Source organism: Copadichromis virginalis, linkage group LG7 (assembly GCF_057382275.1).
Source record: "Copadichromis virginalis isolate Kocher_CV1m ecotype Utaka linkage group LG7, C_Virginalis_male_GT1.1, whole genome shotgun sequence".
Classification (NCBI taxonomy): domain Eukaryota; kingdom Metazoa; phylum Chordata; class Actinopteri; order Cichliformes; family Cichlidae; genus Copadichromis; species Copadichromis virginalis.
The window spans coordinates 47,880,692-47,893,689 of NC_140624.1; the positions used below are offsets into that span (position 1 = coordinate 47,880,692).

Consider the following 12,998-nt stretch of genomic DNA (forward strand, 5'->3'; position numbering starts at 1 on the left):
AGAAAAAGCAAGAATTTATTGGAACCGAAGAATGAACGTTTTGCGGTGCTGCAAATGCTTGCATTTGATGTGGTACTTGGATTGTTTTGCCACGAGTTCACGGCATGCAATGCGCGAAAGTCACGTGGTCTGTCAATCTCTATATTGACACGATCACATCCGTGATGTGAATCTCCCTTTCCACTACATCCCAAAGGTGCTCTGTTAGATTGGGATCTGGTGACAATGGAGGCTGTTTAAATACAGAAAACTCATTGTTCAAATAAGCAGTTTAAGATGATTTAATAAGATGAACTTTGCTACATGGCCCACTATCCTGCTGAAAGCAACTATGAGAAGATGGGCACACAGATGTGCCAACCAGTGCGGTCTTCTGCTGCTGTAGACCATCTGCTTCAAGGTTCGACAACAACCGTGCCATGTTCTAAGTAAATCACCTTTCTTCCTCATTCTGATGCTTGGTTTCAACTTCAGCAGATCATCGTGGCCATGTCTACATGCCTAAATCTACTGAGCTGCTGCCATTTGATTAGCTGATTACATATTTGCCCTAATGAGCAGTTGTACCTAACAAAGTGGGTTTATATTAATGTGCATAGAGCACAGATAATTGATTAGTTTATTGATTAGTGAAGACAAGACACCAGGGCACCATGACTCTTGATTACACCATGAACAAATCACTCTCTGGTTAAGTGCTATTGGTAAAGCTACAGTATTCAAAATAATATAAAAATAATAAATTAAATAATCACTTTTACTACACATTTCTACCTACAGAAAAATAATAAGAGCAAAATTGCTGAGATGCAGTTTTAACTGAATTTTGTTTAATCTTAGATGCTCAGGTACTGCAAAATTACTACTGCAATTGTGTTGAATTTGTTCTTTGAATTTAAAAATGCTGTTTCTTAAAACCTCTGATCGTGACTGAGAACATTACAGAATGGAAGCATCTGCAGTGTTGACAATAAGTATGCAACCCTGGTTAAGTCAGTCCAGCTGTTGCTGAGGAGAAAGTAACAAAAATGTACCCACTAAAACAAAAAATAATATATGTAGTAGGAAGTGTGCCCTATCCGGGGAGGATGTGGAGTTGCTGGTATTTGCCTATTGTTGTTTTGTTAAGCTGAAAATATAATCACAACATAGTGCTTAATGGAAGGTTTTTAAACTCTATGGTAATGGAAAAAAATGAACATCATAAAAATGAGACAAATCGATTTAGTTGCAATAAATTATGATTTGAAACCCAGAAATGTGCCAGAGAATGACATACAAATTTAAATGAGTATGCTCTCTTGGTGACATACTGCAATCTCTGATGACGTTTGAATTTTAATAATGACAACTTATAATAACCTTTAAATCAGTGTTAGCTGAGCTTACAGGACTATATGCAGTCCTGTGAAACTAACCAAACCCCATGCTTCAGTAGCTTGACAAACCACCTTTAGCAGCAATAACTTGAAGAAATTGCTTCTGTGTGACCTTATCAGTCTCTCACTTTGTTGCAGAGAAATTTTCTTCCCTCCCTTATTTACAGCATTGATTCAGTTTATTAAGATCTGCAGGCATTCTTTTATGCATAACTCTTTATTTAAGGTCATTCCACAGCATTTCAATTGGGTTGACTTCTAGAGTTTGACTGGAGCACTGTAACGTGCGAGTTTAATTTGTATTTTTTTTTTGTTTTTTTTAGATATATGCCCAGATCAAATGGTTAAAAAACAGGCCTTTTTCATCAGACCTCGACTACCTTGAATGACTAGTAATATTGTTTTTCACCAAAAGCGGCACTGTGCATTAGGGCCAGACAACCGTGGCCTGAGGTGTTCAAAAAAACTTGTTCAGTTTTTCTCTAATTGAACTGTCATAAACTTTAGTCTGTCTCAATGTGACAGACTGGTGGCCTGTGTGCCTCCCCTCTCACTCTATGGCAGCTGGGATAGGCTCCAATTCAATTTTAATTATACAGCACCAAATCACAACAGTAGTCGCCTCAAGGCACTTTATAGTGTAAGGTAGACCCTACAATAATACATACAGAGAAAAAATCCAACAGCCCCCTATGAGCAAGCACTTTGGCGACAGTGGGAAGGAAAAATTCCCTTTAAACAGGAAGAAACCTCGAGCAGAACCAGGCTCAGGGAGGGGTGGCTGTGACCGGTTGGGCAGAAAAAAAGAAGACAGGATATGTGAGGTGAGGTCAAAGTCAAAGTCAGCTTTATTGTCAATTCTGCCACATGTACAGGACATACAGAGAATAGAAACTACGTTACTCTCAATCCCTAGATAAAATAGCAAATGAACATTTAAATATAAGAGTGATTAAAAATGCAAGTAAAATAATTAAAAAGTAAAATTTAAATAAATAAATACAATACAATTTTTACATATAACAAGAAAGCTATACAATATACAATATAATGAGTAAATGACATTGAGTGCAAACCAGGCAGAGTAGTGCAAATGGGCAAATAGTGCAAATGGAGATTTGGTAATGTACGGTAAGAGATATTGTAACAACAAAGTCTTATGAGGTAGTGGCAGTCCAATGCTCCACAAAGTGACTGGTAACTGGTGCAGGTCAGTGAGTGAGTTAGAGTGTGTGTGTGTGTGTGTGTGTGTGTGTGTGTGTGTGTGTGTGTGTGTGTGTGTGTGTGTGTGTGTGTGACAGAGTTCAGTAGGACCGTGGAGGAGAGAGGGGAGAGGGGGCAGAATCGGGAGGGAGTTAAGCTTCCTGACAGCCTGATGGATGAAGCTGTCCTTCAGTCTGCTGGTCCTGGCCTGGAGACTCCGCAGTCTCCTCCCCGACGGCAGCAGCTTGAAGAAGCTTTGCATTGGGTGCGTGGGATCAGCCGCTATGCAAAGGGCTTTTTTAGTGAGACGGGTGCTGTAAATGTCCTGGAGGGAGGGGAGAGAGACACCAATGATCCTCTCTGCAGCGCTCACTATGCGTTGGAGGGTTCTATGACAGGACGCATTGCAGGTTCCAAATCACACAGTGATGCAGCTCGACAGGATGCTCTCGATGGTGCCTCTGTAGAAAGTGTACATGATGGGGGCTGGTGCTCCTGCTCTTCTTAGTTTGCGGAGAAAGAAGAGACGCTGCTGTGATTTCTTGGCCAGTGCTGTGGTGTTGTACGTCCAGGAGAGATCCTCTGTGATGTGCACACCCAAGAACTTGGTGCTGCTCACTCTCTCCACAGACGCTCCGTCAATGGTCAGAGGAGCATGTTGGGTGTGCATTCTCCTGAAGTCCACAACAATCTCCTTCGTCTTCTCCACATTCAGAGAGAGATTGTTGTCAGCACACCACGTGGCCAGGCGTCTCACCTCACTTCTGTAGTCGGTCTCATCCCTGTTGCTAATGAGACCCACCACCGTTGTGTCGTCCGCAAACTTGATGAAGAGGTTGGAGCTGTATGATGGAGTGCAGTCATGGGTCAGCAGAGTGAAGAGGAGGGGGCTCAGCACACATCCCTGCAGGGCCCCCGTGTTTAAAATGATGGTGCTGGATGTATTACTGCCGACCCGTACTGCTTGAGGTCTTCCGGTGAGGAAATCCAACAGCCAGTTGCACAGTGAGGTGTTGAGCCCCAGCTGGACCAGTTTTTGAGTGAGCTGTTGGGGGATTATGGTGTTGAATGCTGAACTGAAATCTATGAACAGCATTCGAACATATGAGTCATTTTTGTCCAGGTGTGTGAGTGCCGAGGTGACGTGATGGTGGTGCTTAAACACAAGGCTGCAGCAATATTTCACGTCGAGAGATAACAATCCTCAGCACAAAGTGTCCTTTCTCCTTCATGTGCATTCAAAGGACAAAAAATACACACTTTCAAGGTTTGAAAAGTTCCAAAGTTTGGACCAAGGAGACAAATGATTTGAGTGAGAAATAGAGGAGGCCAACTTTGTCCACTGGGAACAACTATTATTGAACATAAGAGGTGGCCTCCAACACCAACTATCAGCTACTTGAAAGGCAGTCTTGAGATCACTTCCCAGGCATTTCAACCCCTACTCACACCTCGAACATGTGACCCTTAATATCTCACACAATGGCACAGTGAGGCAATGGCTTACAAAGGATTCACACCTTGATTCCTGTGACTGCAATAACCAATGGCTTAATTCACACCTTGGCTCATGTGACCCCTCACGATTCACATGATGACTGGGGAGTAAATAACTCTCAGGATCACCTCCAAAGAGGACAAAATTATAATGGATGAATTACTTGGAACTCCCCATCAGTTTTTGGAGCTGAGGAAGCCTCTCAGATTAGAAGTGAAATGTCTTCAAACATCTTGAAACATATTCAAGCATTTAGGACTAAAATGATCTGGATGACTAAGAACATTCATTTGTGGAATTTCTTGCCTTATTAATGGGGTTCGGACCATCAGTTGTGTTGTGCAGAAGTCAGGTTAGTACAGTAAAGAGTAAAGAGGAACGGCAGTCTATCATTACTTCAAGAACTTTGAATGTGTCCCCAAGTGCATTCACAAAAACCATCAAACACTACAACAAAACTGGCTCACATGAGGAAAGGAAGACCAAGAGTCACCTCTGCTACTGGCGATAAATTCATCCAAGTCATCAGCCTCGGAAATCGCAAGTTAGCAGCACCTCAGATAAATGCCACACAGCGTTCCGGTAGCAGACACATCTCCACATCAACTGTTCAGAGGACACTAATAATGCATGAATCAGGCCTTTATGGTCAAATAGCTGCAAAGAAACCACTACTAAGGAAAAGCAACAAGCAGAAGAGCTTTGTTGTTCTAAGAAACACAAGGAATGGACATTAGACCAGGGGGAAATCTGTGCTTTGGTCTGATGAGTCGAAATCTGAGATCTTTGGTTCCACCCACCGTGTCTTTGTGCGGTGCAGAAAAGGTGAATATTTATTTGTCAAACGGGACAATGACCCCAAACACACCTCTAGGCTGTGTAAGAGCTATTTGACCAAGAAGGAGAGTGATGGAGTGCTGCGCCAAATGGCCTGGCCTCCACAGTCCTAAACCCAATCGAAATGGTTTGGGATTCTTCTTTAAAGAATCTAGCATATAAAACATGTTTTGAGCTATTTAACACTTTTACATAATTCCATACGTGTTCATTCATAGTTTGGATTATGTAAACAATATACAAAGTTCATTTAGCAAATAAAAGAAGAAGAAAAAAGATACAAATTGAAGCTAATATATTTCAATATTACTTCACCTGTAGTGATTCAGTGGGAAGAAGTACACACTTATTTAATCCCACTCTTTGCCACAAGTTATCAGTCTATATTTAATCAGCTTCCTTACTGATATAATCTGCAGTAATAATGACGAACAGATTTCTAATATAATATAGACACCACATCATATCCTTATGTTTTTGTGATCCTATAACTTTACCTCCACACCAATACCTCCAGTTTCAATGAGCATAAATAAAATTTCCTAAACAGAGACATTGACTGAATTTCAATAATTTCCTTTTCTTTATCACTCATGAAGATCATTTCGTTATAACTCTTTTTGAACTGCTTTTTGTTTGGACATTGCTTCAACTCCATACTCGAACTGCTCCATAGTTTTGATGCCTTCAGTGATAATCTACAATTTAAAGAGTTATGAAAATTAAAAAAAACAAAACATTAAATCAGAAGGTGTTTCCAAATGCTCGACTGGTATTGTATATTGTAGGGTAGTGTTTTGTACATTTGCATAGAGGATGTGGAGCTACCTCTTGGCTCTTGGTGAATAATGGAGCAGCAAACAATCTAAACTTGATTTTCATTGTCATGGTGGCCTTCATTGTAAAATTCTAGTTTTTTAGGGCCATTGAGAGAATATGTTTCTGCCCACTGATCTTAAGAGGCAGTGACAAACACCATTGACTTGGTGTAGTTCAATGAGGCAGAGGGCAAAGAAGAGACTTACTTGTAGAGGCTGTCGGGTTCCAGGCACTTGAAGACCACTGAATATAGCACAGAGTGGGGATGGTCTCCACTCCTCCTCCCAGCAACAACACAGGACGAACCCAAACCAGAAAACAGATCATCCATCAAGCTCAGGACCTCACCTTATAAAGAGATAACATTGGAAGGAAAGGGAAAACAATGAAAGCACGAATTGAAGTCTGAACCAAAGAAAGGTTCTTACAAAAAGGTCACTTTGGAAATGTTATTTGGCCTGTTTTACTATTAAATATTTTGAGGGGGGAAAAAATGAACAATTGCAAACGTATCTTTCAACATTGCATTTTATCTATTGTTCCATCTATTGCGAAACAATCCCACATGTTTTGGTTCCACCACATGTTTTAACATAAGAAAAACAACAGTGCAAAACACGAGCTTAGTCATGAATGGATTTCTACATTTAGGCATGGAGCTCTTGTAACTGTGCAATTTGAATGATGTTGTTTCACCTCTGCCTGCTCAAGCCGAGGCCATAACAAATGGGACTTTTTACTGTCAGGAACCCATTCACATTACATTACAGAACTGTAAAGAGAACAGGATTTCATACACATTTTGACTTATTGTACATGCTGCTATTACACTGACACCTCCTTGAACACAGTGGTGTCTCAAAAACAGCTTACTTCACAAGCTGTGCAAGAAAAGCAATGCACAATTGTTCATTTAGACACAGGCATACACAACATCAGTTTCCAGTACTCATGGGGGTGATGGAAAAAAGGCGAGACCTGTCAAACTACTGTGGTTTAAAAGCTCTCAAATAGTTGGATTTTAAACTATTTCTACATGAGGTAAAGGGCAGCTTAATTTTAGCTTATGATACGTGTGCCAAATTATAAACACAGAGAGTCTGGCTGGTGGGGCACAAGGGGATGGTAAGAAAAGGTTGCAAGGAAGAGGAAAAAGAACTGCACGAATGAATGATTTGACCTTTTCACAGAAAGAGCTCTGTGTATAGGAGGTTGCCCCCAAACACATTCCAGCACTATTACAGGATTACTCCTCCAAAGGTCTTACCTTTCTAAACATCACTCTCAAACTGTGTTAATTTATATTGTTGTTAAAGTCCACGTGAGGCTGAAAGTAAGTTGTGAATACTGGTATCAGTTTTGTTCAAAACAACATCTCAGGGATGTTGGTGGTATGTCCTGTAGCGCACAGTTCAAATAGAAATTAAACTTTATCTTTCACCTTAAGCAACTTTCAACAATAAAAAAACTCAAATAATACCAAATACCAAATCTGTTCCATCACAGAGTCTAAAAAAATTAAAAATAATACAAAAAACACAGCATGCACAAATGTTCAGTAAAAGAAAAAAAGAAAAAAAAGGTCAGGAGAGAACTAGTAAAGAGCGAGGCTGTACAAGAAAAAAGGCAGTGAGTTTTATGATTATGTTTTATGATTTTGGATGTGGTCGTGGAGAAGAATGATGTCGTCAGTGGATGTTTTGATGATCAGGGTAAATCAAAAAGTTGAAACGCCACTAAAGTATACTTCAGAAGTTTTTGGAGAAGTTGGGGAGATTTGTCATTTTTATTTTTATTATTATTATTCTGACTTGCAAAAATCAAGTGACAGGGCGACTGACAAACTGAGAGCTTAGTCTCTGACAAGTAAGTTATTGTTTGTTGCTAAGACAAAATTCTTGTTTTTTTTATTTGCTTGGTTTAAACGGCACTTTCAAAAACTTGACAGACAACAAAAGTATCTCTCTGAAGATTTGAAATAGCATATTCACACAAACCTTCTAGGACATGATTTTTGCATAAATTAAATAGTGACAAGTAAAAATAGATGAAAGGATTAAATGAAAGAGCTGTAGTAGATTACCCAGTAACTGCCATCAATTCATAACTCACTTATCTTGTATTAGAGATGCACAAGTGAGTTTTCTTAACACTTTAAGTTCTCCATGTGCCTGCATGGGTTTCCTCCAGCTACACTGGCTTCCTTGGACAGTCTAAGGATGTGCTCGGTTTACGTTAATTAATGATTTAGTAAGGTATTACTGGACATACGGTACAGAACGTATATTTAAGTAGCAGCATTTGGTATTAATTAGCTGATCAAAACGACAAATTATTATACAATTATCAATTCAAAGAGTCACCAAAGACCATAGTGGGTATTACATAACTAATAAATATTTTAATTACTCTTACAACAAATTGTTAAACCAATGAACCTACCCTCTTTCCCTACTAATTTACAATACAATTTATGCAGCACAGCACAACACAACCTAGTCCTTTAGACTGATCCTTCATAGGAACACTGACAGTTCTGGCACCTTGAGAGTGGTGAGGAGTACTCTGAAATTTTGCTCACACCATGCAACTATAAAAAAGCAGAGCTAACAAAAATTGAAAGCATTCAGATTTTGTTCAGAATAATAAAGACAGATTACCGTGCCTGATCTCTACCTTGAAAGCAACTCTAAATTCCTTCTAACACGCTTTGAGCATCAGTAAGAGCACGTGCTATATAAATACCAGTCCACTTACAAAAGAGTTGAAAAGAACTTAAAATACACATTTGTGTTTTAGAACTTGGCCTCACAATATCAACATAAGTTAGCATACTAGTTTTGAAACACAATTTTCTAGAGATCATTACCAAAATCTACAAGAAGAATAATTTGCTGCCATAACACATAGTGCAGGATTGGGGTCAAGCATGTGTACTTTGGTAACCCCTTGCATACCACCTTCTGTTTTAGAGAGTATGGAGAAGATGTGCATGTCTATTTTCATCTGGTATCACAGGAGAGGAAACGTGAGGAGGGTTTGTGTGTGTATGCATCCCTAGGAGTGGAGAATGGGCTGATTAACTGAATATGTTCACACGTGCAAAATGATGTATGACTCAACTGCTAAAGTGGAAGTTTTTTTTACAAGCTATTGGCACACATATTGGCGCACATGTTTGGCTGTGTCTATGCGTGTTTTTGATTTCTACTCAAGACTTTCAAATGCGATAGCTTAAAAGGGGATATCTTATAAGTGATTTCATATCAGAATTAGGTAAAGATAATCAAAATCCAATCCATTAACAATAGAATAAGAAATGTGAGCACACCCAGAAGCAGCATTTATTGTTATGAGGGTTCCTCATGGGTAGGCCTGTGGTCCGTCAACATTTCTGTCAATACCGAAGCCAAACAGCTCACAGCTGGCAAAAATTAAGGCCCCTGAAATTCTATTACGGTAAAAGCCATTTTGCGTGTTCTCCAGCTTACATGGCGATTAAAACCTCATGGTAAATGCCAGGTGACCTTTTTAGTAAGCAGAGAGAAGAACAATAACAGCAAATCATGGGAAAGTGACGTCTTGGGCTGACTGACAGTGTACAAAAGAACCACTCTGATTCAAACACACCCTGGCCTTGTAACTATGATGTAGTTGCAAACAAGTCATGATAAGTTTATTTGTACAGACCGATATCATATACAATGTCTCAAAGAGCTTTGCTGCGCCACAACAGAAACAGTTCCTGACCCAGGCTGGCGCAAAGTCTCTGAAAAAAACAAAACAAAACAAGGAATACCCCTCTCAGAAAACTTTGGCATGTAACAACACAAAAAGGAGGAGGTAGGGAGGGCAAAAGAGGAAAAGAGAATCAAAGAGGTCCTTCCTTCACGGAAAGCATAAGTAACAGCAAGTGGAAGACACAATAACAAAAATAATTGCAGCACACAAAAACATAACTGTGGTATTATAAAGGAGTAAATGTGTATGCAGAGAAAATCTACACATGTACTATGGACTTTATATTCACGTTTATGTGCATCTTCTGAACTTGGATGTGGAAATGTGTGCACATGTGGAACGGGACATGTGGGGGTTTTCTGTCTTTAAACCAAACTTGCCATTCTGTTATGGCAGACATAGCCTTTCACATACAGTTTCTAATTCATGCACAGTCTAACTGCTTTAGCCATTAGCTGTATTTGTCTTTCTGTATATGTTTTTATTTGAATGAGAATGTATATGCAAATCGTCAAAGTGAGCTGGTTTATGGATTAGATATGTTTAGATATTTTTTCTTCAAGGAGGAAATTTGAAAGTATCAGAAGAAGAAAAAATGTAATTGGAATTGATAAATGAACTTATTCACTTACATACAAGTGAGTAATAACACTAAAGCACTTTTTTATTAAACAAGTATAAGTAGTTGCTTCAAAGTGCTGAATTTGAATAGTATAGCTTTTCATTGCAAGGATATATTGGTGTAAGTAGGGTAGGGATTAATAAGGGTAGAAAATCAAAAATAATCTATGGGAGAGATAACAAAATTTTGGGAATGTCCAAATCGCCCATCTGCTTCAGTCTTAAAAAAGGAAGAAAAAAAAATCTGAACCAGCTAACTCAGCAACACTAAAAAGTTTGAAAGACCACAGAAGACAACTAAAGTGCATGATGAGAGAATTATTTCCATGGTTAAGAAAAACAATTACACAACTAAGCCTTTATGAATGGAAATACAAATGGTTTACAACAAGGTGCAAACCACTGGTTACATGGATTCGACTTTGCCAAAAAACATCTAAAATGGTCTGCACAGTTCTGCAAAACGTTCTGGCCAGATGAAACCAAGATTAACTTGCACCAGATGGGAAGACAAAAGTATGAAGGAGAGAAACACTCATGATCTGAATCATACCGCATTATCTGTCAAACATGGTGCAGGGAATGTAATGGCGTGGCCATGAATGGCTCTCAGTGGAACTGGGTCACTCGTGTTTATTGATGATGTGGCTGCTGAGAGAACTATCAGGATAAATGCTAAATTGTACATAGCAAAACTGATCAGACAGCATTTCACAGTGTGAATGGATGATGACCCAAAGCATACTGCAAAAGTAACAGTATGGTTTGTGAGATAAAAAACTGAAAGGGACGCACAAACAAGCAGCAACTGAAGTTTGCTGCAAGGCGATACTAAGTATAAAAATGTCAGTAATTCTTCAAAAGTTAATATAATCGTTCTTGTTAAACCCACTGAATTAAAGCTAAAGTTCTGCACCACTGTTACACATTGACTCTATGTCCAAAGGCAAAACTAGTAAAACTAGAAAAAACTGTCTTTGTCCTACAATCTGTTCTGCATATACCATAAAATTTAGGTGCCTAACTAACTAACTAACTATATAAACTAAGTGTGACCTGCTCCAGCGTCTCCATATCTGGGTGCCACCACAATAACTGCACTCCAGTATTTAACTACTGCTTCAGGAGTCATCCAGCCCAACCAGCCTTCTTCACAACCAATGGTTGCCTTCTATGGCAGGCAGCTATGACCTTCTGACCACAGCTCCTAAATGAGCGTTTCTGCAACTGAGTCTTTGAAGATGGCCAACTCAGATGCTATGTCCCCCATCTCCCCTGGGATGCAATTAACTGTTCAGTAACTGCAGGGTTTACCATTTCTGTCCAGCAGTCTTTCCTGCCATCTGATCCAACTCACCACTAGTTGTTCAGCTCTGCTAATCTCTTCAACCTTGTGTCCAATCACTGACCAATGGGCTAAGTGCTTTGGTAAAATTTAAACTTGTGCTCTGCTTTAGGTCAGGCCATTCCTACAAACGACCTCTCTTCCAGTACATTATCCAAGATCCCATCCAGAATCGCCTTGCCATCCAGAGCCTTGCTCTCTGTGACTCAGTCACGCAGAGGTGACCCTCTCACGCTCCAGTGCAAATTCCATGACTGCAGCACTCAGCCAGCCAGGGGCTTGTTAGTATCCCCACAAACTCCCCGGTTCCTCTCATTATATGTAAAATCTGGATAAGGATAGAGTCCAGCCCCTCGCAGCGGTTAGGTTCCAGAACCCTTGTATAGAGGTGAGCCCAAATAAAATTAGTTGGTACCACTCCACCTAACACACTACCTTTTAAAAAAAATATTTTTAAACAGATAAAAAAAAAGCTGTTAGCAAGCTTGTCTTCCTGATCTGGCTCCAAGAACAGGTCCTGGTTTCCCTCACAGAGGAAGCTGCAGCATCTCAGATGCAATTCTTTTTTTTTCTTTTAATGAGACTGGTGACGTTTCATTTTACTGGAATTGTTGCTCACTATGATTCATGTTTTCTACAATCACAGTGTTGCTTTGTCAAAGTGAATATAACCTGCACAACACACTATTCGCTGAAGCTTTTCTTCCTCATTTAAGTTATTTCTTGAAAGCATTGTCTGCTGAGATGACATATTGTTGCTGAGCAGGAACTAATCCTATGGACAAACTCAGTGGAATGCTTACATCTTGATAACACATTCATTTGCAAGAGTAAAAAGAGCATTACGTCAGAGCTTTACAGTTATCTGAAATTAATCAACTTCCCTCCAGCTAATAATAATTGAGTTTTCACCCAGGCCATAGTTTAATCAAAGATAAGATATCATATTTAAATGTAAAATAACATATGGGTATGAATGAAAGCATGAAGAAACAAGTTTAGCAGATGTAATGACAAAACCGATTAATTAATTATTTGATCCTCCTTTAGGATTAATTTAAATGTTTAATTGCACTGTCATCCTGCCTGCCATAGTTATACAGTTCTGTTAAAGGCAGCTCTTATAGGGAGAAGGTCAAATGAGGTTACAGCTAGATGACAAAGTGGCATGCAAACTGAAAATTGTTTCATGTACACAAACCTTGACTTCCTACTGTTGAAAAAATTTGATCTGACTTGAGCTATTAAAGATATGCGATATCACGTGCTCTGGATGTTTATCAGATTCTTTATTTTTGTTTGTTTCCTTTTCAGAACGATGTGGCACACTGGCTATGACTACCCGTGAATTAAAATCTGTTAGGCAGTGACCTTACCTTACCTTTTCTACATAGCAAGAAATTGGCTCAGAAGGGGTTGCTTTCTTACAGACTAATGGCCTCGTAGGGCCATCTGTACCACGTCTGGTCATTTTTATTGCTTTTGGCTTTGCTTTGTCCTTTTGGCCCTCCTGCTGAATCTGAATTAAGACAAGAGGTGTCAGTACTGACAGGCT

The 12,998-nt window shown here is 39.4% G+C and overlaps 1 protein-coding gene across 1 annotated transcript in view; it reads right to left on the reverse strand.

The window, feature by feature from the left end:
* astn2 (astrotactin 2) overlaps positions 1–12,998 on the reverse strand; it is a 295,633-nt gene that overhangs the window by 26,117 nt on the left and 256,518 nt on the right. Inside the window, exon 20 of the mRNA XM_085463840.1 lies at positions 5,943–6,084. Coding sequence (XP_085319966.1) covers positions 5,943–6,084 — 142 coding nt within the window. The remainder of the gene's footprint in view (positions 1–5,942; positions 6,085–12,998) is intronic.